The sequence below is a fragment of the Oculina patagonica genome, chromosome 2 (genome assembly GCF_052425735.1).
Source record: "Oculina patagonica isolate OP01 chromosome 2, crgOcupat, whole genome shotgun sequence".
In the NCBI taxonomy this organism is placed as follows: domain Eukaryota; kingdom Metazoa; phylum Cnidaria; class Anthozoa; order Scleractinia; family Oculinidae; genus Oculina; species Oculina patagonica.
The window spans coordinates 7,585,652-7,612,322 of NC_135759.1; the positions used below are offsets into that span (position 1 = coordinate 7,585,652).

At 38.8% G+C, this 26,671-nt stretch overlaps 2 protein-coding genes across 3 annotated transcripts in view; both read right to left on the reverse strand.

The window, feature by feature from the left end:
- LOC144642807 (uncharacterized) overlaps positions 1-26,671 on the reverse strand; it is a 104,874-nt gene that overhangs the window by 17,132 nt on the left and 61,071 nt on the right. The window lies entirely within an intron of this gene.
- LOC144642762 (uncharacterized) overlaps positions 1-26,671 on the reverse strand; it is a 64,807-nt gene that overhangs the window by 9,714 nt on the left and 28,422 nt on the right. Inside the window, exons 11-17 of the mRNA XM_078501820.1 lie at positions 18,397-18,468; positions 18,210-18,281; positions 7,382-7,453; positions 4,622-4,699; positions 3,652-3,726; positions 3,010-3,191; positions 1,995-2,120 (exon numbers count right to left, since the gene is read on the reverse strand). Of these exons, the coding sequence (XP_078357946.1) occupies positions 1,995-2,120; positions 3,010-3,191; positions 3,652-3,726; positions 4,622-4,699; positions 7,382-7,453; positions 18,210-18,281; positions 18,397-18,468 (677 nt within the window). The remainder of the gene's footprint in view (positions 1-1,994; positions 2,121-3,009; positions 3,192-3,651; positions 3,727-4,621; positions 4,700-7,381; positions 7,454-18,209; positions 18,282-18,396; positions 18,469-26,671) is intronic.

A 26,671-nucleotide genomic window follows, 5' to 3' on the forward strand; every position in this document is an offset into this window, starting at 1 on the left:
TTATTTTCTTATAGAACATGGAAAACCATCTTCTAGTAGGTAAATAGATACCGATGCTATAATATTATGCAGTCCCTCTGGAATACAGTTTAATCAGTAACTGGCTTTCGTGGAGAAGCATTAAAAATATGTAAGAGATAAATACCGAGAACGGAGGTATTAATCCATATACATCCCGAGGGCCGTAGGCCCGAAGGATGTATATGGATTAATACCGACGTTCGAGGTATTTATCTGACTTCTTTTATGATATTATTCATGAGGGATCATTATATAAAGCCCGTTTCCAGCAGGACAATAGCTGTCTAATTAGAGGTATTTCGGCTCCGACCGTAAAAAACATAGTCTTTCTTTTGTTGTATTGTTGCCATTGTGCGGCTTTCTCAGAATGTCCGATTTTCACGATTTCGCGACCCACTGTGACTTGTCAAGCGGCTTATTTGAATAACACAAGGCTGTTTTGATGTTTTGATGATTTGTTTTTCTCTGTGTGATGTTCACAACAAACGAGTTAGTTTGTTTAGTACAGCGTCCATAACGTACGAAGAAAAACCTCCAGAGAAACGGCAAGGTCATTTTACGAAGAGTTGAACCAGCGACAGGAACATGATTACTGTGACTCAAGCTTCCCAGCGAAACCGAATTCCAGATAAGTTGTTAGGAAACGTTTAGGAATGCCATGTTTTCAAGAATGAGACGCGCGTTGTTGTATTCAAACAAGATAATCAAGCAGAAGAAATTTCAACTGAGGCAATATGCAGCTACAAATTCAACTGAACTGAGCAAATCGCTTATGTCGATTGTGTTTTTCGTGAATATTATATTTCCAAAATGAATTTAGAAACAGAAGAAGGCTTTATAAATTTCAAAAGACTTTAAATTTTAGGAAAATTAAACCTAAGAAATGTTTGGGCTGCCTATACGGTGAAATTGTTTTGTATTAGGTTGCTTTCAAAACTTAATCGTTGGAAATGTAAAGTTTAATTTGTCCATACAAAGGTTTGATTTGGTCAGGAAAAAATTAGTCGTAGCCTAGAATATTAATGAGAGGTTTAACAAATTTTACAGAAACATCCCTCGTTTGAGGTCTTTATTTGAAAGGAGGGATTTATACAGATAAATCCCTGAAATGAGGGATTTATACAGATAAATCCCTCATTAATAGTCATAAATTCAATTCATAAGTCCCGCTCTTCCCTGCTACATTATCAAGCCCTCCCCGGACTTTCAGATAGTTAATATTCATTAGGGTTGTAAGTTAAATAAAGGTTGTTGAATAACAAAAGAAAATGTGTCAATCATGAAATAAGGTCAAATAAAACACACATTTCGCGAAAGAGAAATTAACGAGGAATTCGTTTCTTTTTTATAACTTAAAAAAAAATAGTAAAAGGCTTTGAAGTTTGCGTAGCGAAGTGAAAGAACCTTTTCAAATCTTTCTCCTTGCAAATTTCTAATCGTAAAAATGATAAATCCAGTATACCTGTATTGCATTTTTCGAAGTTTAATAAAGATTACATGTCACTCTTTTACACTTAACCCTTAAGAGGTTTTTAACCTTCCCTGGGGGGGGAGGGGGGTATTTTATTACCTCCTGGAGAGGAATTCCGTCTTTACTCAGTACTTTAAGGGATTATCACACCAAGAGAGGATCATCGCCTCTCACTCAGTACATTGGAAAATTATAATAATCTTGGGAGTATTATCTCCCCTCACCTGGGATTTTCACCTCTTAAACAGAATATCTACCTTTGGGAGAGGTGGTTAACCTCTAGTAGAATTATCACTTTTCTCTTAGTGCATTACGGGAAGGGGTATTTTTTAAGGGGGCAAGGCGGGCAAAAGAAAAGTGAACTAAAGTCCATACCCCTTTACCCACAATTTTTATTTCTGAGGTGTTTCCCTCTATGGTAAGAGTTACTGTTGGGAACATTAAATTTTGGATGGGTAAATAAAACTTATGTTCCTCGTCATTTCTTTATTTATGTATTTACCTTGTGGGCAAGCAATGCAATCTCGTGCTCTTTTTCCAGGCGCTTTATTGTACGGGACATAAGTGCCATTGGGACATTTCAGACAGCTCTCGCTAACATACGCTTTAGTGTCCGAGTAAAAACCACCTATAAATATGTTTGAGAAAACAACAAACATTACTCTTTACAGTGATGACATTACAACGTTTGCTAATGCGATGAACGGCGTGTTCATGTGATACCCACGACTTGAAGGAAGGGTCCCCTTAACCGATAATCTTTCTAATTAAAATTTGATCTAAAAGTAACAACAACAACAACATCTTTATTGTGACGTCATCATCATCATCATCATCATCATTATCATCATCGTCGTCGTCTCGTCGTCATCATCGTCAACAGGAAAGCAGCTATTCAAGAACACAATATTTACATCCTGCTTATAGCATCATTAATCGAAGCAGTGATACTGAAGTGCTGTGGAAGAAAACTAGAGTCAATGTAGACACAAAATAATAATATAGAAATAAAGCTACAAAAAGAAAAAGAAAACCAGGTTACCAGTTAAAACAAAGCAAATAATAGAAAGTATGAAAATAGAGTGAAAACATGCATAAGGAATGAAAAGATTGGCAAATTTATTGACAATTTCAATCACGGCTTTATGGGTTACGGATTAATTTTACTCGTAAAATGTTTTTTCCTTGTTTTTTTTTTTTATTGTTTCTTAAGTTGCATGTAATGTTATTCCAGGTTACTCTCGAAAGAAAAAGGTTTTGTATTTTTTAACTTATAAACCAAAATGATTAGTAATAATTTCCACGTTCTGCAGACCTATTGTTGTAACCATGCACTTTATTTGAGTTTTTAAAAACAGTTTGATTTAAACAGATTGGCTGGGATCTCTGTATCGTCAATCTTTGGCTTTCGCTTGGACGACAAACTAAGTCGGTTATGATCAATGTTATTACTCTTCACCTCGTCTGAAAATGGAGATTATCAGTATTGTAAAAAATGAACTGATCACGAGACTTACCCACAGGACATTCCACGCACTTGAGCTTACTAACATCGCTAACAGACGCATTGACAAACGTTCCCGTAGGACATGGACCAAGTTCGAGACCGTTTTTGCCTTTGCTTGCAAATCCAGCTCGTTGAAAGATCTGCAGTAACCACACTTCTGTAATGGTTATGTACTCCGAGCTACCTACACCACTGAAATATGAATTGTAAACAAAAAGCTTCAGTACGGGATTTTAAAAGTTCTGTTATAAAAAATAATGTCGGTACAATGAACAAGAGCTCACGAAGGCGGAATTTATCCTCTCCGCAGAGTATAAAGCGACTTGGAGTGTTAGTTACTATTACTGGATGAAATGCTAATTAATCTTACGCGGTATACGTTCTTATTTTGATTTCCATTATACCCTGCCGCCATTCTATCTGAGCGTGGGGATACACTGTGGAGATAAGTGCCTCGCCTGTATTCCCCTGCCAACAACACAGTAACCCAAACCAGGGCTCGAACCCCGAACCTCTTAATCCTGAGTCCAGTGCACTAAGCATTAGGCCTGCATACCTCTCACTCTATTATAAATAAATAATAAAAGAAAGAAAGAAATACTCTATGATCTATATAATAAAAGTTTACAAATTATTATGGCAAGTTACATACAGCTGTATAATACAACGCTCTTCCTGATTAGGTCCCAGAAATTTTACGGTGCCGATTTTTCCATCTTCCATGCTTCTACAGAGCACAAGAGAGATTTTTTAAGAACTTGATAATACAACTGTAAAGCCGTTTATCTTGTAATGGGCGGGATTAGCACATAATGGCGTTCATTTCTTAAAGCACCTGCACCGATTGGTTATCATGTTCGTTTATTGTTGTCCGATCTGATAAAAGTTTGGATGTATTGACCTTCAAGAGGACATTGGAATTTTGTTCTGAAGTTGCACCCATCGTGTGATTGTTGCTTTGGCGTCGCTGTGACATTTAAGATGATGTTTTTGTTGTGTGAAGCGATAGTGGATTCATGTTTGTATACGTTGCATATGTTACAGGTCAAATTTAAATTCAGGTTAATTTTTTTAACTTAGGTTTTTTTTTTTTTTTCAACCTAGGTAAAATTTATGTTTATTATTAGGGTTAGGGTTTGGATTGCAGTCATTTATTTTTTTAAAAAATAGTGAGTCACACAACATTTCCTATGTGACAAAGTGGATAATGGGTTGGACAGCAAATCTGAAGGTCGAGAGTACAAATCCAGTGCAGGTTAGTAAAAAGGAAAAAAAATAGATGATACTACTTGGGGGTGGCATAACAGCAGATGGTAGGGGAGGGTAAGTAAGGATGGTGAATGGGGGGGGGGGGGTTCAGAGACAGCGAGCTCGAGGAAGGGGAGGTGTTTTAATTTAATTTTCTACTTATTAACCTAGTATAAAAAAAAATAAACTAAGTTAAAAACAAATAACCTAGGTTGAAAATTTTGACCTAAAGCTAATTTTGACCTATAACACATACATTGAATTAGTGATTCATTTTTCTAGATCAGTCTGTGGGGAATCGTGTTTTTGCTTGCCAGTGGGGTGTTCTTTTTCAAATACTTGAATTCCTTCACAAAGTGATATACCACACTTACATGTCTGCTGTCAGATTAGAAAATTCCTCAGTGAAAGATCGAAGACTCACTGTTTTTAAGTCCGTCCGTATCATATATCTAATAAAAGTAAACTCACTAAGTTACCAACCATAGATTGTAAATGAAATGTCTTTGGCATTCGCAGCGCGCACCGAAAGCGCAAGCCATCTAGGGGTGTCCGGGGGCATGCTACCCCGTAAACGTTTTGAAATAAATGCTCTCAGAATGCTTAAAAATGCATCCCAATAAACGAAACGCAGTGAATTATTTCATTATTTATTAGGCTAACAAGTACCACCAAATTTGAACTACAACAACAAAACATCAAACCAAAGAGAAATTCTAATAATTACCTTTTACCACATTGACAAATCTAAATCAGTAAATTTACCAAAGTTGCATAAACGGTTTTCATTTCGTTGGACAAATTCATTCGCTAAATCTACAACCCGAATTTTTCTGTTCTTACCTTGTTGGCATGCAATAAAGCAACATTATCAAACCGTTGTTGGCTCATGTTCGCAATTATTTTTTATATTTCTACCTTGTATTTTACTCTGTAATTCAGTTATTACTGCAATGAGTTTCCATTAAACATTACATAATAATTAAGTTACCACCCTTATTGCCGACATACAGTATGCCAAACTGATTACAATGCCTTCTCCGATGCAATGGTTATTTGAACAGTTCCCCATAAGAGTTGCATGTTTCTGATGTAAGTAAGCAACGACTTCTATAACCTGGCCCTAATAGAAAACCTTCAAACAATGCCTTACGAACAGCCGCAATAATTATTGCATGTTAAAGTTCTTGTCCTAAAGGAAAAACTTAAATGATCGGCGGCGACAGACAATAGAAAATTTTCGAAACTGTATTAGAAAGAAGGACTAGCTCTTTTAATCGAGGACACGTCCGTCAATTGCAATGTATGTAGCATGTAATAATTTTCAAAGTATTCACTTTATTATTTATTTATTGTTGTTTAATGACTTTTTAATATGTTTAGTTGTTATATTAAATAGATTAAGCCAAGTTTAAAAGCAGAGCTCCCCGGTTATTTACTTCGTCCTTTTCGAAAATCCGAATTTACTGAGCCCGCAATCCAATGTAAACCATTACTTGGTTAGCGGAAAACTTCAAAAAACACTCGACCTCGATGAGTTCTATTTGTGAGCCCGCGATATGGTCATGTGATACTTGTCAGCGGATGCCTTGTTTTGATGGCTGTTATTTGACCATGACATGGATGTCCAATATCAAAGATATAAGCTGACGTTAACCATAACCTTGAACCTATTTCTGGAGTATGGCCACCATGTTGGGGCAACTTCCTCGCTAGGGCGCACGCGCCTGCGAACCATATCGCTAGCCATGATGACCAAGAAAAACCAAAACCATGGGTCTGTTAAATTTCTATGGGTATGGGGCTCTGCTCTGGGGCCCTTCGGGCCGCTGGGAGCTCCGCTTTGATTTTAAATTTAAACCTAGCATGATATTTTAGACTGGTAACGATTATTTATTTAATAATTTCAAAATTGTTTTATTGCCCCCAATTAGCCTAAGAGCGAACAAAAGACAAAACGCTTAAAATGGACGGCTGTTTCTGAGGTTTCTTTATAGTACTTCCTCGACAATTGAGTGTCCGGTTTAAAAAAAAAACACTTTCAAATTTTGGAAACTTTGTCGAACGTGCCTCGGCAAGTTGTTTGTGTTGCTTTTTACTCAACTCTGTTTTAGGTATCAAGGAAGGAAAATTGGCGTTTTCGTTTCAAGTGAAATTGCGCGAAAGCCATCAATGGTAATTGGTAACCCCAATAAAGTATATAGTTTTCTGAAAGCTTATTGAATAAAGATTAAATTTTTGATTTTATTTTGATCATATAGACCATAATAAGAAACTTCAGCATTTTGTTTGCAATTATAATGCTGCGCAACATTAGGTTTATTTGAGAACACATTAATTTTACGTGAGCGCCTAATCTGTGGAATTTGATCTACATAATTATATTAGTCTAAAAACCGGTGTCTCAGATGTTACTTTTCCTCCTCCATTATTTTCTTATAAATTTCTAAACTTTAAAATGGCACTTTTAGGGCTTCTTTAGGATTAAAAACTAGAAAATATACACTTTATTGGGGTCACCATTGATGGCTTGCACACAATTTTAAAATTTTTCTTCCGTAATACCTTAACGCTCTCCAGAAGTTATTTCAAAATAATCTTGATCCGTACAGTGTTCATGCTTTCGCGTAAAAATGAAATCCAGTTAATTGGAGAAATAAATTAATAAAAATTAAGTTAACTTTTGGAGTCACGTCTCTTTCATTAAGCCAAATACCAAACTATTTCTGGAAAGCCTATAAAGATCACTAGCCGCGCGTCAACCTGATGAAGCCGTTCAGACGTACAAGGAGGGGGGGGGGGGGGGAATGCGGAAAAATATAATTTACTCTTCAATGCTGAAACTTTCAGTAGCTGTTCATTCATCCCTTGCGAAAATTTGGGTATGCGGTGGTGAAATCCAAGATGGCTGATCAAAGATGGCTGTTCTGATAACGACATGCGACGTCATATGACGTTACAGCTAACACAAAATTACGTCATCTGTAGAGTAAGCGACGGGTTTTCTACAAAGTGCAAAATAATTTCACAGTTTCTTAAGAGAACTAAAACCGTGGAGAGGGGCTCCATCCACCCAGGCCACGACTTATTGGAAGCAGCTGAACTTATTGAGAACACTAAAGAAAATTACTTACATAGTAAGCTTCCCTTTTGGAATAACGAACGCTCCAGAAGAAATTGACTTGACAGGATTATCTGAAAGCATTCTACGGAAAATCATAACAATAATTATGTGGAAATGGAAGTTTCAATGACCAAATGATAGTTTATTCAAGCACATGGATGCTCTTTTTGCAACTTGTATTTTTTTAAAATGCAGACAATTATAAAAACCTTTAATTGTCGTTCTATCATTGCTTTACGGTTGATTACTTTTTTTAAAAAAAAACTATCATTTCTCATGTTCGTCTTACCTAGCCTGTCTCTGTATTCCCCAATTAATTTTAACTATGCATCTCCTTTGTTGATTTATTGTAACATCAATGCTGTTTTTGTTACTAATTTGGGCATGTTCAAGTTGCGAGTTGCTCCGATTTGAGAGTGCCGACCAGAGATAGAGACCTGGCATATCTTGATCTGGACAGCTCTCTTACAGCTTGTCAAACAAAGACAAGAAACGTTGCACGAGAAAACTCAAGATAATTATTATGGGCAATACTTGCTATGAAACTTAATGTTTTCAAAGAAATTACTTCTATGGGTCTAAATGGCAAAACCATAGCTTCACTGCAATCAAATGTGTCTTCCGAGCATTATAATTTTAAAATTACAAGCAAACGAGATTAACTTTGAACACTGTTCAGCCCAACAATATTTGAAAAACCAATCTCGTAATTCATTTTAATCGTCGCTACTTTTGACCATCCCTTTCTTCTTTCTTATTTGCTGCATTATTGAAATGTCCATTCACTGTTATTTTATTATCAGACAACGACCATGAAATCCAGGTAGAGGACGAAAGTGTCGATCAACATGCAAGCCTGAGTGAAGATAGTGATAGAGAAGATGTTGATGTTGCACCTAGCAGAGGCCAAGGAAGAGGAAGGGGTAGTAGCCCTCTTGGTCTTGCCGGAGGTGCTCGAGGTGGAACAAAGGGTGCTCGTGGAGTTGCATTTGGAGCTCGTGGCGCAGTAAGTGGCGCTCGTAGTTCTCGTAGTGCTCGACGTGCACATGCTACTGGTCCTTTTCAACAAGCAGCTCTTGAATTAGCGCAATGGCCTTTAGTTAACACGGTGCCAAATGTTCCTTCTTTCACCAGTTTTCAGAAATAACAGAGTCACTCCAACATAATCCATCAACAGGTGACTATTCAAATTTGAGTTAATTTCGCAGTGGTTATTATTTTTGACATCCTTGTTTAGAAAAAAAAAAAATTGTATGTAGCTCAATAAAAAAGGAATAATCCCGATTTACTGCCTTATGACTATGCTAATGAGTCGTTTGACACAACCAGAACTGAACGAAGCAATATATTGCCCTTTAATTGTTGATGGGAATTGTTAGAAAACCAGAGCAATCAAATTATTGGTGTGCAAATCAAATCCTGAAAGGCATGCCACGCCCACGAATTAATTCCAGTCTATTAAACGTTATTGACAACAGCCAGGTCGATCCCAATGATCCTGATCCATGCCATGCCTGTTGTCGAGTAGCTGGTAAGCAAATTTTGTAATAATTATGTTCCTACGGATCACATTTTCAGTGATGAGAAATTCTATTTATGGAATAGAAATATGTCATTCAAGAAGCACGATTTCATAAAATGTGCACGGTTTGGGATAAAGCTGTTCAGTTTACCCAAAAACTCTGGGTATTTATAATGTTCATATGTTTAACCAGGGTGAGGAACCCAACATAAATGGCTATGACCCACAGCTAAAGTGCAAAGGCTTGCTTATATTTCGAGTGACATTTCGAGGCTGATTGATGGAAACCCAGCTGATTAAAGTACATAGGCTGTGGGTAGATAACTAGTGCACCATCCAAGAGTTATTCACCTACGTACGTGTGGAACAGCACGGGAAAATAGAATCAAGCTCCCGAGGGAGTTAAAAGATGCTTCACTTGCAAAAGTGCAGCCCACTGTTTTCGACGAAATTGGGACCTATTGGCTGTACGTTTTAATTATAAGCAGGAAATATAATTTTCCTTTCACTGAAGCTTTTCAGGTGAATCAGAATCCCCAGAAGAGGTGGGTGATCTGTATACGCAGTTGAAGGAGAAAGGAGTTCCGATATCCTGTGGTGACTGTTGGGAAAGGCCAGGATTGTGTGCTGCACCATGCTTTAGAATCTATTACGCACAGACAGATTATCGAAGCCACTGAACTGTGTTTCTCTAGGGCAAACATGACACATAAGACCTACTTCTTCTTATACTAACTTTTAAGGGCAATGAATATAATTATAAATTAAAGATGGCTACCAGCCATGATCATTGACATTTCCAATTTCTTTTAAAATGTAACCAATTACAATGAACTCATATTTTTTCTACAACGTTTTTTTAATAATTGTAAATTCAAACAGGCTGCCATAACAGTTGTGACTGCCTAGCCAATATATATACAATACATACTTGCTGTATTGACTTTTCAGGAATGACAACTAGCAAGAGTGATAAAGCACCAAAGTGTTTTAAAAATTGCGTAAAAGAATTTTTTGTGAACAAACCAAACCATAGTTCAAAGGGGCCTTAGTGGCCCAGCAGCACACACTTTAGCTAAAAGCTGGCAGAGTACACCCCGGGCGTAATCTCCGTTACAGGGTTACGTTCGCTGTACACGAAGTTGTAAATCCATGCACAGATCGAAAGCTGTGAAAACGAAGAATGTTGTATTCCTGTAAAGCCGTGAATAAAGACGTTGAGTAAAACAAAACATAATGGTCCTTCGACCTGTGGATTTAAAAGATCGCAAGAACATTTTGCTGTGGATTGACTGACTTCTGTGAGACTTCGTGGAGTCAACACTAGAAACCACGTGGGCGACAAGATGGCCGCCAATGGAAGTGACAGTGATATCGAAGAGGAGCTATCTCGAAAATCAGTGGAGCAACTACGTGGATTACTCAAAGAGAAAGGATTATCAACAGTTGGAAAGAAAAAGATCTTGATTCAGAGGTTAGTAAACGCATATTATGAGTCAAAGACTGCTGTGAAATCAGAGCCGTCAGAATCACACGAAGATTTGAATTTCGCTAAACTTAGCAAAGAAGTTCCTCCATCCGTTAGCAAGGAACAGTCGAAGGAAATTACTTCGATTAGACTTAAAGCGAAAGTATTGCAGGGGGATACTGACGCCTTAATTCGTGATATTTCAGAGCTGAGTGAAAGTGAAGGCAATAAGGTCAAAATACAGATTAGAATCGAGAGATTGACAGAGTTTCGCATGGCATATCTTCAGTTGAGTACGAAAGCCGAGGAGGGACATCAGATTTCCGACTTCAGACTTCAGGCTTCGGACTTCGGAGATCGGAATTCGGAATTCGGACTTCGGACATCGGACTTCGGAATTCGGACTTCTCACGGCGTGTTTACATGGTGAGAGGGTGCCCCGGTTAACCGAGTTACCCGGCTAGAAGGGATGAAACATAGCCTGCCTTTACATGCAGAATTCACAGTACCTCTACCCGAGTTAAGACAGCGTCATTGAAGCGTGTCACAGCGTAGGAAAACCATGTAGCTCCAAATGATTGAAAAAAATATGACTTTTGTACTGAATAAACAAGGCTAGCCGTCATCAAACCTATTTTACTTTGATGTGCAAGCTCTTAGAAATAGGTCAATTCCGATATATTAATATTCTAACTTGGCTCCGAGGCTTGGGGGAATGAAACATAAGAAATGATTTATTCATCCCTGAACCTCGACGTGATATCTTTTTTTTTATTCTCCCAAGCCTCGGATCCAAGTTAGAATTTTAATATAACGGAAATGGCCTATTTACTGCGTCCTTTTTTTTTTGGGGGGGGGGGAATTCAATAGAAATTCAACAGTCATTGGCCGCCAAATTGAAATTAATGAATTGATTAGCTGTTGCTCAAAAAAGTATTTTCCAGCCTACAGATAAAACTAATTTGTTCTAATTTTGGTCAAATAGCACTGTTTAAATTTGGATCCAGAATTTATACAATTTTTTGCCATTAGCTTCAAATTTAATTTAAAAACACGCGTTCACATGGCAAAAAGCTATCTCGCCTAGAAGGGTGCCCCGGGCAAATAGACTGAGAGCCCCGACAAGGCGAAGTTTCCCGTATAGTATGTAACGCTCCAGTGCGTTTTCTAAAGAAACGTATGAAACGTTGGCTAGCCCAGGGTTGCTCGGTTAGCCGGGTAACTCCGTTAGCCGGGACACCCGCCTTCCATGTAAACAGGCCCTTACTATCGACGTCGGACATCAGACTTCGGATTCATCGATTCGAGAGTGAAGACTTATACTTTTTCACTCAACACTAGTAAAATTACACAACAGTACTGACGGCACATAACATGACTTAATAGTCACAATAGAACTTTTCAAAATAACTGAACTGTGGCACTGTAGGAAAGAAATCCGACAACCGTGACTCGATTATTTTGTGATTAAATATTAATTAGAGATTGTGTGACAAAGGTCACGCTATGACACTTGTTACGCGAATTGGATAGATTTCATGATATAAGATTGCACAATTTGTACACAAAGTCCTTTAGAGTTTTTTATACTGTATGAGCTAATGTAACTGCATTTTTTATTAAATTAAGCTAGATATAGAAGCGAAAAAACGTGCAATTTTGCAATTATAACTTCATTAAAGTACATTGCAATATTGTAAGCTTTGGAATTTACTGGACATGTGATTTATGGAAAATAACTACTTGAGGAAAAGAAAAAAACTCAATTATGCTTAGAATATATTTTATATTTATATTGAATCACAAAATAATCGAATCACGCTTGTTCTCAATCATGTACCGACTCTTCCTCAAGCATCTTACCATATGATGTAGCCCAAATCATCTTAAAAGATACTTAATTATCCGTTAAAACGAACTCCGTCTTGACTAGTGATTTAAAGTGGATAGTTCGACTGGAAGGGTTACTGGGGGATCCATCTGTAGTTACTAGATACACTAATCATTCGTGTGTACTTATACTAGACGGATGGTAGTATAAATGGAACAATTGGGAAATGCAGTGGATGTGTTGACAAAAGTAGACAATTTAACTCGAGAAATGAATTTTTAAAGGATTGAAAATAAGATGTCGTAAAGAATACTTAGGTAATTTCCATGTCTTTTTAAGTCTAAATCACTACAACTGGCAAAATGTTAATTAATTCTTTGAACTATTTAGTCCTGTTAGTCCTGATACGTCAGAACTGTTGTGTAATTTTACTAGTGTTCGTAAGTCTTAAATCGAATAACCAGAAGTCCATGTCCGACGTCGGGAGACGAGTAAGAAGTCTGAAGTCTGAAGTCTGAAGTCTGAAGTCTGAAGTCTGAAGTCCGAAGTCTGAAGTCTGAAGTCTGAAGTCTGAGGTCTGAAGTCTGAAGTTTGAAGTCTGAAGTCTGAAGTCTGAAGTTTGAAGTCTGAAGTCTGAAGTCCGAAGTCCGAAGTCTGAAGTCTGAAGTCTGAAGTCTGAAGTCTGAAGTCCGAAGTCTGAAGTCTGAAGTCTGAAGTCTGAAGTCAGAAGTCCGAAGTCTGAAGTCTGAGGTCTGAAGTCTGAAGTCTGAAGTCTGAAGTCTAAAGTCTGAAGTGTCAACTGCTTCTGCTTTGTTCAGTAAGGCAAAACCACCTACAATTCCAAGTTGTAAATTTTGTAAAGCAAATCATGGGTCACTTAACTGCCCAGAGTTTAAATGGCAAACCAGTAGATGAGAGATGAAAATTAGTTCAAGAAAACAAGTTGTGTTTCAACTGTCTTAAGCCTACCAACAGCAAGCATTTCTCTAAAATTTGTCGTCACCCCAAGTGTTCTGTTGTAAATTGCGGTCAACGTCATCACAAATTACTGCATAGTCAGCCATTCGTTGCAAGAACTGAGAATCCTAACAATACCACATTGACTGGATTGGCTGCTTCGAAACCCTCTTCATCCATGAAGGAGACACTTCTTCAGATAGCGTTAGCTAAGCTATCAGTGAATGGCCAAGAAGTTACAGTTCGTGTTCTACTTGACTCTGGCAGTCAACGGTCGTACATCCGAAAGAACATTGCAGAATCCATTGGTCTGCAAGGTCCCTCAGAAATATTTAGCGTTGCAACCCTGGGTGGAGACACAAGTGAAACCAAGAGACTTCAAATAGTGCCATTTACTCTTTCGCCAATTCAGGGACATCCAACAGGAACTGTGAAAATGGAAGTTCTTACCATACCCAAGATTTGTAATCCCTTGGGACCTGTCAAGTTGAATCTTAAGGACAATCCTCACCTACAAGGTTTGACTTTTGCAGACTCCTACCCGCGCAATTCAGTTCAAGTAGATGTGCTTATCGGTGCAGATCACTACTACTCTTTCGTAACTGGAGATTGTAAGAGAGGAGAAACCCCTGAATCATTGGTAGCTGTAGAATCTCACCTTGGCTGGATACTTACAGGACCTTTAGAAAGTTATTCAGAGCACACGTCATCCATGCTAACAATAGTAGAGAATAAAGAGGTCACCACAAGTCTGAAACGGTTTTGGGAACTAGAAGCAATTGGCATAACTGAAACTGTGAATACAACTATGTCACAAGAAGAAGAGTATGCAGTCGCTGACCTCAATGATGGACTGAACTTTGATGGAAGAAACTACGAAGTTCGATTGCCATGGAAGAAGGACCATCCAAAACTAGAGAACAATTATGCGCAAGCTGTTAAACGACTCGAAAGTATCGAAAGGAAGCTAAAACGAGACCCTGAGAAAGCTAAAGCATACACAACTGCAATCAACCAGTGTGTAGAGAAAGACTTTGCAGAGGAAGTAACTGACTTGAGCAGTGAAGATGGAACTGTCCGATACTTACCGCACCATGCTGTTTTCCGTGCTGACAGAAAGACCACAAAGTGTAGAATCGTATTTGATGCTTCTGCCCGAGAGCAAGACAGCGCATCTCTTAATGAGTGTGTCCTTCCTGGTCCTGCACTACAACAAAACCTCGCACATGTCTTCATCCGTTTTCGTTGGCATGATAGCAGATGTAGAGAAGATGTATCTTCAGATTAAACTTGCACCAAACGATCAAGACGTCCACCGGTACTTGTGGAGGGATCTAAGGACAGATGAAGTAGCTAACGTTTACAGAATGCGAAGATTGACATTTGGAGTGAACTCTAGTCCATTTCTTGCCATCGCAACAGTGCATGCTCATGCCAATAAGTATGCAGAGATATTCCCTAATGCTGTGAGGGAAATTTTACATAACATTTATGTAGATGATTGCTTAACGGGAGCCGACACAGACAACTCCGCAATGAAGCTTCAACAAGAGATGTCAGAAATCACGATGACAGCAGCGCTTAACTTGACGAAATGGGCTAGCAACTCAGAGCTCGTAATGGATAGCATAGACCCAGAGAAAAGAGCATCTTCGCCGCTAGTGAAGTTTGACTCATGTTAACCACTCAAAGCAGTTGGTGTTTCATGGGACTTGACATCTGATTGCTTCAGATTCATTGCACCGAACGAAATTGTTTCATCCCATGATCCAATGACATAGAGAAGTCTTTTAAGTTTAGCATCCAAAGTGCTTGACCCAATGGAACTGATTTCGCCTGCCACTGTGAGAGCAAAGATCCTTTTCCAAGAGCTCTGGCAGAGAGGATTAGAGTGGGATGACCCACTGGACAGTAAGTGACATTAAAAGAGAGAGGTCATCATGAAAGTCAGGGTTGTTGCAGCTAAAGGAGGAGGCCATACCTAGATGGTTTAGAACAAGTGTCACTTCAGAGTCTACCGTCGAGTTACATGGTTTTGGAGATGCCTCCCCAAAGGCCTATGGAGCAGCAGTGTACATTCGAGTTATTGACAAGCTGGGACAAGCATCCTCACAGCTAGTGATGTCAAAATCCAGAGTTGCACCTATCAAGGAAGTGTCACTTTCAAGATTAGAACTACTAGCAGCAGTGGTCAATGCTAGATTGTTTAAGTTTGTTGTAGATACTTTGCAAATCAAGATGTACCGTGTTGTATGTTGGACAGATAGTATTGTGACGTTTCACTGGATTAGAGGACGAAGCTCACAATGGAAGCCATTTGTAGCAAATCGAGTATCAGAAACCCAGTCAACATGGAATCCCGAGTGTTGGCACTACTGTGCTAGCGAGGACAATCCTGCAGATCTGTTGACACGTGGATCGAATTGTGACAAGCTGATGTCAAGAGGACTTTAGTGGAATGGACCACAATGGCTGTCCTTACCTCTTGAGTATCAACCCATCCAATATCAAAGTGAAGATAGTCCACCAAAAGCCTGTGATGAGGAACGGAGAGTAACCCATGCTTGCACATCAGTCACCGTGAAGCCATTAATCGATATGTCTCGCTGTGGAACATGGATGAAGCTGATCCGAGTAACTGCTTACGTGTTAAGAGCTGTAAAGGTGTTCAAAGCAAAATGCAAGTCTCCCGTAACTGAGCTGTCAGTCGAAGAAATGCAACAGTCAGAGCTGAAGTGCTATATGTGGATACAACAAGATGCATATAAAGAAGACTACGAGCAAGTGAAAGCTGGAGAAGCACTGCCTAGAAGCAGCCGCCTGTTAAAGTTAGACTCTTACTATTACAAAGCTGATCAAGTAGTAAGTGTAGGTGGACGATTGCAGTTCGCTGACATTCCTGAAGAAACAAAGCATCAAGTAATCCTGCCATATGGACATTTAGAAGTTTCCAAGATGATACTAGATGTCCACAAACAGATGTTCAATGCTGGTCCAGAAACCATATTTTCAACCCTGAGACAAAGAATATGGCTAACCCAAGGAAGACGTGAAGTCAAGCGAATCATCAGAAAATGTGTAATTTGTCAAAAGCAGCAAGTTGGCCCTTGTGATCAGAAAATGGGACGGCTTCCTGAGGAGAGAGTTACACTCTCTCTACCATTTAAACACATTGGTATTGACTTCGCTGGGCACCTATACGTGAAAGAGGGATCAAGTGTAAAGAAAGCATACATATGTCTATTTACCTGTGCATCGTCTCGCATGGTTCACCTAGAACTAACAAACAGCCTGTCAACAGACGAGTTCCTACAAGCCTTAAGTCGCATGACATGTCGCAGAGGTCTGTGCCATACAGTGTGGTCAGTAACGTACAAACATTCGTAGCAGCAAGTAATGAAATCAAGAAGGTTTATGCCAGGCGCAAGACACAAACCCAACCTATGTGGGATGCAATGGATCTAGATCGTATCAAGTCTGAGTTATCATCAAAGGGAATCAAGTGGAAATTGATCACTGAGCGTTCGCCATGGAGAGGTGGGCGGTGGGAACGATTTTGTAAAGCAGTCAAAGAACCACTTCGCAAGGTCCTGGGAAGAGCACTTCTCACCTTCACTGAACTGAACACACTGCTTATTAAAATTGAAGGTGTCATCAACTCAAGACCTCTGACTGCAGTGAGTGATGATTATAGAGATCCATCCCCTATTTCACCTGCCCATCTCGCCATTGGCAGACCACTTAACCAATTACCTGATGTTAATGAAGAGAGCCTTGAGATGTCTAGTAAGAACATTATGGAGAGGTATCTTTACGTGCAGAGATTATTCAACCACTATTGGAAGCACTGGAAGCAAGAGTATATGCATCAGTTGACCGTGAGAAACAGGTGTGCATAAAGAAGAAGCTCCCATAAAACAAACATTGTTGTCCTCTCCGATAGACAAGACAAGGACAAGGTGGGGAGAATGTTTCAGCCCGCTACACCCGCAGGGGTAGGCTGTGTAAGAAACCCAAGATTTTTGACCAGTAATTGTACCCCCGTGGGTACCCAGCAGCGAGCGTCACGTGACTCGCACCGTGTTCGCTGTGCTCGAAGTTGTAAATCCATGCACAGATCGATCGAAAGCTGTGAAAACGAAGATTGTTGTACTCCTGTAAAGCCGTGAATAAAGACGTTCAGTTAAACATAACATTCATGATCATTCATGATTTGATCTTTATAACCAAGCACTTTCTGTGCTAGTTGATGAATATCTACCCAGAGTACACAGGACGAGTTAACAAAATCAACATAAAGTGCCAGTGATCAAAGCGTCGTCCGTGGAAGCACGCGAATAAATCATTTCGCACGAGGAGACACAACGAGCGAGACGTCGACTCGTCAGAAATAATTTTCTCGGAATCTTTAGTGCTCGCCCGTTGGACTGACCCGAGAAAAATGAGAGACTACCCTTGGTTTACGGTAAAAGCAAACTGAATGTAATTGACTTCTTAGCACTTCCGAAAATATAATTTACTGGGCTTCTAAGTTAACAACAACTACTATTGCCAGGGGATTGGCATTAAAAATAGCCGAGAAACTGGGTCATCCTGCGCTGTGTTGACCGATGGACGAACCATTTCGCCTCGTTGGCATAGATTATATTTTCGCAGGGCCGAATGAAATTACAGTTATTGCACCGTTGACATGCCTTATCACGATTGCTATTAGAACTAATCAACCCTGAAATAGATCGTGCTTTGAGAGTAGTTATTTTTGACAAACCGTTATCGCGTCATTTTATTGAGGAAAGGTATTTTGGGGTATTGAAGGCAGTACTTTCAGAATGGATTGGATAATTTCCGTAATATTTCAATTGGATCGGAGCATCGTTTAACAGGAATCGGACATTTCCTTGTCCACTTTTATATTTAGTTACTCGTTTAGCTGTCATTTGATATTGTTCACCCTAGTACTTGGCTAGTTGTATAAAAAAATTAAAAAAACAAAATAAAGATTTTTAAAAATCTACGCTTTTGTTGGAACGAGGTGAACGGTGTCGAACTTTCATACTTACAAATATTCAAGTTCTGCGAGGTTGCTAAACGCCTTTCTTGGTATATAGCTTATGAAGTTATTTTGTAAAAATCTGGTAAAAAAGAAAACAAACATAAATTAACATAAAACATATTTTAATAAGCAGGAAAAGTCACACCTGGATCGGAAAAATGCCAATTTTATAAAGTCGAAAAAGTAATACTTACAAATACTGAAGATTAGTGTTGTTTGAGAAAACCTTCTGACGTAACTCTGTTAACTGATTCTTTGATAAATCCCTATCAAAGAAATACATCGCTTAATAACTAGAATGTGATTTACACTGCACATTACCACTTCTTACCAAAAGTAGCTTGCACATTAACAGTTACTAATAAAATGGATCTATAAATCGATTCACTGATAAACTCTATGCATATATATTTCTACAATCGCGTTTTTTTTTAATAAAAATAAACATACATAAAATTAAAAGTTATGAGCTACCTTGAAAAATTGCAATTTGGAAACAAATAAGACGTTAGACAAATTGTGTCGTGCTCTATTGGTGTACAATAAGTGTGCAATAAACGAATTTATATTTTAATAGAAATAACGTTAATCATTCAGTGGCACGAGCTTTTTTTCTAAAGTCGTTTTATTTTTTTCATCAGGGATAAAGCTATGACAAAGTGACAGGAAAATATCACTAAAAACTTCCTCTTTGGTCAAGAATATCTCACACAAGTACTGATGATTATTGTACTTAGTGGAGTCATATAAAGTGCGTCACACAAAATTTCTCAAAAAAAGCTTCCTATTAAAATAGAAATGACAGAATACTCAGAATGAATTCATATAAGATGTATGTCTTAAGAAGATATTTGTTGAATCTCAATAGCACACATGCTAGTTTACATAATTTATCTAACTCCACATATTCAACAACATGAGCTGACATTTTATTTCAAACCGGTGTTTTTCGCGGCGCAGACAAAGATGAGTTACTGTCTTCGTAAAATTAGTCAACTTTATTTACATATCCGACGCTAACTCGGATATTTTGTGAAATTTGTCTCTGCGCAAACCCTTGATGATGTAGATCAAGCACTGTTTCCCGATAAACTTGGGACAGAGCTTTACCATTGTCGTGGATCCCATACTATCGATTAACGCCAAGTTTACATTCACCTTTGCCGAACAGGAGTAATAAAGTCCCAGTGGTAATAAAATCTTGAAAGATAACTTGATTCTAGCGAAAAATATGAACTCACCAGCGTAGTTAGCAGACGCATAGGCCATTTCACATTCGAAATACAGCTGAGAAGCTGACATAAAAAAACTCACATTATATTTTGCCGCCACCGCTGTGATTGGACGGCGCTTAAAAAATGCTAATTCTTCTGTTTATATAAAGAGTGCTCATTGGTTAACCGTTAAGAAAATGCCCGAAACAAAGTCGAGTGTTCATGGTTCAAGTATCCTCACTGTAAATTAAGCACAGCTGGCATATTCTAGCTTTCGCGTAATGCAAAATTAACGTAGTTCCGTTCTGAATATACTTTTTTGTTACTCATGCATTCTCTTTCTAAAACTTTCGTGTACTGTTTGCTCCGGCTGCCTGTGGTTGGTGTGATGTTTCTTGGTACCGCTCAGCAGCAACAGTGAGCTGAGCGGTACCCTGTCAAAAAATAAAACTTTATTAGTTAAATACGGTCAATATTTCAAAATTGAAGAGCTGCGGGAAAGAACACCCCTGTAATTTCTGGCTAAATCGAACATTATCAAAACAGCTCCAGATTGCGCATGCAGGTTTGTTTACGTGTGCTTAACACTCTCCTGTCTTTCATTTTGCTGGTATTTCGTTCGTTTTAGAAAAATCAACACATGCAAAAGGCAAGGTTTTTTGCTGGTGGCGTCTTTAGGACTTTTCTTACACAAACGATAAAGAAAGGAAACCTTTTGTTCCTTAAAACAATGAAACCAGCTAAAGTTTGGGATTACAGGCCTAGCCCTAACCCCAAGGGTTAGGGTTAATGTTTGACGCTAGGGTTTCATTTTAAATTTAGGTTTAAAAAGCTATACCCAAGGATAAGGGTTAGTGTTAGGGTTATCGTTTAAACTAAGTTTAGGATCAGAGTCAGCTTAACACTTAATTGTCATAGTCTATAAGATTCGAACTTTGCCGGACACCGTACCTCACCGATTTCGCTGAAATTTGGCATGCAGTCTTGTTTTAGGGTCCTAACTACCAAATGGATATTAAAAAGTTTCAATTCTTTTTATTTTGGAAAATATCGAGAAGGCCGATTTGAAGCGTCCGTGACGGCTCGCCAACATGGCGGATCGAAGGTGTTCTTGTTACTTCGACACTGAACCTGCCGTCACAGTTTCTCGATCATACTTGGTATAGTTATAAAGAACTATCTTTCTTCTTTCTATATATCAAAATAGATTCGGCAAATGTTGAGTTTGGATGATCAACGGCCAAGAAGTTCGAAGGTATGTTAACGATGTTTTGAACAGTCTCAAATTTACTACAAAATGAAAGGCTAATAACTCCACTGTTATCTCGAATTAGAACAAGCCATTTACCATGAACAAAGCTTGTTCATTGGTGAATTGATTCCATTAATAAAAAAATTGGGGAAATGTAACCGTTAAGAATAAAAAATTATGGAACCTCTTGTAAATTGGCCATTTCAGCGCCATTTCAGCGGATCAGCTCATTTAACAGCAAATAATCGGGAGAAACATGAAAGGGTTACAGTCGTTTATAATAAGCAGTTTTCAGGTATTCTTTGCTTATCTTAAACAAATACATAATCTTTGCCAAAGATATGGCGATTTTTGAGCGTACGATCGTTTCTCCAAATTTTTATGTCGGCAACTTTATTTTATTTGTTGTCGAGATTATACGCTGTTGTTATTCAATATTCGTTTCACAAGAACTTCTGTTGCTCGCATTTCCCAAATCACTGTTTAAGAAATTGCCCATTCCGTAACAGGGTCATTCTTACTTTTTCTTTAAAAATTACTACGAAAGCAAGAATGCCATAGAACGGTTTTATACTAGTGAAAATACCTGTCAGACATAACTTCAACTGTTTGTGTTATCTGGCTGTTTTCACAAATATGCAAATTAAGGAATTCTTAAAGTGCCTATCTTTAACTATTTCACGCTTAAAGATTCCTCTAAATCTTTTCGCCTACCTTTTGGCCAAACGAAGTTTTGTGTCTCCAGGCAGAATGCTCGTTATCAGTAATGAAAGTCGAAGAGATACAGAAGCTCGAGTAAAATTCTAACTGCAGTGAAATGAACATCGTTTGAGCTTGACGTGTATTTATAGATTGCTCATTTAACAGCAAATAATCGGGAGAAACATGAAAGGGTTACAGTCGTTTATAATAAGCAGTTTTCAGGTATTCTTTGCTTATCTTAAACAAATACATAATCTTTGCCAAAGATATGGCGATTTTTGAGCGTACGATCGTTTCTCCAAATTTTTATGTCGGCAACTTTATTTTATTTGTTGTCGAGATTATACGCTGTTGTTATTCAATATTTGTTTCACAAGAACTTCTGTTGCTCGCATTTCCCAAATCACTGTTTAAGAAATTGCCCATTCCGTAACAGGGTCATTCTTACTTTTTCTTTAAAAATTACTACGAAAGCAAGAATGCCATAGAACGGTTTTATACTAGTGAAAATACCTGTCAGACATAACTTCAACTGTTTGTGTTATCTGGCTGTTTTCACAAATATGCAAATTAAGGAATTCTTAAAGTGCCTATCTTTAACTATTTCACGCTTAAAGATTCCTCTAAATCTTTTCGCCTACCTTTTGGCCAAACGAAGTTTTGTGTCTCCAGGCAGAATGCTCGTTATCAGCAATGAAAGTCGAAGAGATACAGAAGCTCGAGTAAAATTCTAACTGCTGTGAAATGAACATGCATCGTTTGAGCTTGACGTGTATTTATAGATTGCGCTCGAGCTCCGTTAATTAAGTTTATTCATTTGGCGATCAGATAAAAATCAATGAATGATCAGAGTTATTAAAGTCCATTTCTAAGCACCAGAGACACGGATATTTGTTTCAGAAGCATTTATGCATACAAATACCGGTTTATTATTGACTGACGCGGTTAAAAAATACATTGTGTCTAGATACCCGGCAGCCGGGAAGTGTTTTCAAAATACTACATACCCGGCAGTCTGAAATTATTCTAGAATTTTCACGGAAAAACCAATCCAATCCTCCTCAAAACTATAGATCTTTGCTTAGAAATGCCAAGCGATTTCAATTATAGTTTTGGCTTTGTGTTTGAGGAAATTTTCGAGCTTGGGCATACTACAAAATCTTGATTCTTCGACACTTAGAAAAAATTCGTACTCTGACTCCGGTGTCAACTCTTATAGAATAATTTCTACAAAAACTGAAGTTGAAACCCTGCGAGAGTATTCGATATTTGCTGAGAAATGCGAAGCGATTCTAAATAATGTTTTGCTTTTGTTGTGGACGAATTCTCTTGGCTTCGGCGTACTATAAAATCCTCGACTCACGGGCACGGTTGTTCAAGAGACTAGATACCCGGCAGTCAAAAATTCATGAATAATCAATACATTCAATATCCACAAAAATGATCATTGAAACCTAGCTCCCGGCTCCCGAGAGTATTTCAGTATTTCAATTTTCGGTCGGAAATACCAAGCGAGTTTTTACAATGTCAGTTTAGTTTTGCACAAATTGTACGAACTTTATGTGACTCACGGGCACGATTTTTCAAAGACTACATACCCGGCAGTCAAAAATGCTTCCCGTTTTTCCATCAAAATTTCCATTTGAACCTGCTGAGATGTCGGTGTAGAAATACCAAGCGATTTTCCAACTTAAGGCCTCAATTCAACAATTGCCTCGGCAAAGTAGTACAAAATAGCTACAAAACACTTGAGCGTTCGGTGACGAAAGTCCGCCACCGATGTAACTTCCGGTGTGACACTTTAGTGGCGTGACAAAGGTGGCACGTGGTGTTGGTTTTCGCGCCAAAACGAACTCAGCGTTGGAAGCGACGAAGTTCTTCTGTGAGCTAAACGGCTTTAGCGTTGGAAGCGACGAAGCTCTCGGTTAAATAGAAATACAAAGCGTTCCTCTATATATAGTCACTCAAGTAGATTTTTTCAAATTCAGGGGATTTGTCCCCTCAGTGAGGAGACCACTCTCAGATCAGTTCGCAACGTGTGCCTAATAGCGTTGAGGTTCTGTTGATCTGATTTTTGACTGCCGGGTATGTAGTCTTTGAAAAATCGTGCCCGTTAGTCACATAAAGTTCGTACAATTTGTGCAAAACCAAACTGACATTGTAAAAACTCGCTTGGTATTTCCGACTGAAAATTGAAATACTGAAATACTCTCGGGAGCCGGGAGCTAGGTTTCAATGATCATTTTTGTGGATATTGAATGTATTGATTATTCATGAATTTTTGACTGCCGGGTATCTAGTCTTTTGAACAACCGTGCCCGTGAGTCGAGGATTTTATAGTACGCCGAAGCCAAGAGAATTCGTCCACAACAAAAGCAAAACATTATTTAGAATCGCTTCGCATTTCTCAGCAAATATCGAATACTCTCGCAGGGTTTCAACTTCAGTTTTTGTAGAAATTATTCTATAAGAGTTGACACCGGAGTCAGAGTACGAATTTTTTCTAAGTGTCGAAGAATCAAGATTTTGTAGTATGCCCAAGCTCGAAAATTTCCTCAAACACAAAGCCAAAACTATAATTGAAATCGCTTGGCATTTCTAAGCAAAGATCTATAGTTTTGAGGAGGATTGGATTGGTTTTTCCGTGAAAATTCTAGAATAATTTCAGACTGCCGGGTATGTAGTATTTTGAAAACACTTCCCGGCTGCCGGGTATCTAGACACAATGTAAAAAAATACTCGGCTTCTAGCGGTAAATCTGCATTTATAATAGCTGGGAGTTTGGGTTTTTATTTTGGTGTTGTTGTAGGATGGCGGGGGGAAGGGGGGGTGGAAGTGGTGCCTCCGAATCCTCTTTAGATCTCTGACACAGTGGTCTGAATGTTGAACAAAAGAGCTCATCTGTTAATAAGCACAATGCGAGCTGATTTTGAAATGAACATGACTTTATGTTTGTGTCATCAGTAATTATCGTGTTCGAAGAAGGCGTGGCTTACTCGCGGCAAGAACAACATAATAACAGTAAAGCTAACACATTTTCCTCATTGATTTGAAATGAATTTCGAATCAATTCTTTTTAGGGCAAGTTAAAAGATACAAATTTTTTCGTCCAGATTTTTCCAAAAAAAAAAGCAGGTGAGAACTTGGCTGTTTTTGTTATCTCAGACTTTTTTATTAAAGTCGAACCTCTCCATAAGGACACCTCTCGTGATGCGTCATGACTTACATCACGTATGTCCTTATCGCCGACCTAGGTGAAGAAAGGGACTACCGTAATTACTCGAATAAGCGCCGCGGCGCTTATTAAATTTTTTACGCCTCCAGTGCGGCGCTTATTCGAGGGCGGCGCTTATTTGAGGGCGGCGCTTATTAAAAAGTTTGACGCCACAAAGAATCTAATCCTTTATATTTATTAAAATAGGGTCCCCTGATTGCCAAAAGTCGTCTCTTGCTGAAGATTGTTCTGAAGAATGTTCAATAGAAAAACTGAGCGGTAAAACAAGCACTTTGAACTGCAGAACGTCGCTTTTGATGGAAAGAAATGTCCAAGTTTGTTTTAGAGTTGCTTTGTAGTTCTGTTTCTAGTTAAACAGATTTCCTTGAATAAGCGCCGCATCGGGACTGCGGCGCCGGGGGCGGCGCTTATTAACTTTTTTGTCCGAAATGCGGCGCTTATTCGAGGGCGGCGCTTATTCGAAAATTCGGGGGCGGCGCTTATTCGACTAAATACGGTATGATAGTACAGAGGCTTTCCGAAGAACTCAACGCAATATCCCCCCAAAGCTCGAACCGGGATTTAAAAATCTCAAAAAAGTGTTAATATGAATTGTAAATCCACTCATAGCGGTCTGGCCTTACTAAAACCTGGAGAGAGGAAAAGACAGTGGGCAGATAAATGAAAGCTGGTCGAGAGTACGCTGTTGAGCAGATTCTGTGAAACTCCCCTTTTTATCCTTTTCTCTCATAAGCCCTCCCAATTCAAGGCCCATATATTTCTTCCAAGTCAACTGTCAAAGTTTAAGGCCACTTTTTTCCTACCAGGTTACCGTCTTGAGAGTTTTAAGCTTTATTAAATCTTGGTGACACTGTCCCTTTAATTCATTAATGTAATTCAAATCAGTTTATAAAAACGTTTTTCAGAAAACAAGAAGTTTTTTAATTTCGCTTTAAGCCACCGCACCCCAACCACGGATATAAGACCTACCACATTTAAAAGCCCACATTTCGTACCAAACTGTACAACCCCAGGGCTTATACAAGCAGATTTTTGCACTTTCTTACACGGTTGGGGAGCGTGATGGCCTAATAATGGTCACTGCGCTGGACTCTGGACCAAACAGTCCTGGATAGAGCTTTTGGGGGACAATGCGTTAAGTTCTTTGGAAAGCCTCTCAACTCCCAGAGTCCCTTTCCTTACCCAGGTTTAAAAATGATTACCAGTCAATCTTTAGCTTTTCGGGAAGGGAGGTAACCCTGCGATGGAATAGCATCCCATCCGGGTGGAGTAAAAAATACTCGTTGTCGCTTCACGTTGCGGAAACCGGTATGAGCTCCGGCCTGATGGGCCACTAGGCTCGTAACCTGCCTATTGAGAGACCTGGCGGAGAACTACATAAATGGACCGGGCGGCGCCATAAATTTTTTATCGTGAATTGAGGCGCGGCGCTCCCACATTAAGGGGTAGCATAACGAAGAGTAATTGATAATCCATTCCCCGAACTGTTCCAAATTCAGGCCATTGTGTAAAAGAACAAAAGAGGATACGAAGGCACCACTTCCACACCCCCCTCCCCCCCCCCCCCGAGCCCCCCTCAAAAAAAAAACACCAAAAAACACCCCAAACTCCCAGCTATTATAAATGCAGATTTACCGCTCAAAAATAAACCGGTATTTCTATGCATAAATACTTCTGAAACAAACTTCCGTGTCTCTCGTGCTTAGAAATGGACTTTAATAACTCTGATCATTCATTGATTTTTATCTGATCGCCAAATGAATAAACTTAATTAACGGAGCTCGAGCGCAATCTATAAATACACGTCAAGCTCAAACGATGTTCATTTCACAGCAGTTAGAATTTTACTCGAGCTTCTGTATCTCTTCGACTTTCATTGCTGATAACGAGCATTCTGCCTGGAGACACAAAACTTCGTTTGGCCAAAAGGTAGGTGAAAAGATTTAGAGGAATCTTTAAGTGTGAAATAGTTAAAGATAGGCACTTTAAGAATTCCTTAATTTGCATATTTGTGAAAACAGCCAGATAACACAAACAGTTGAAGTTATGTCTGACAGGTATTTTCA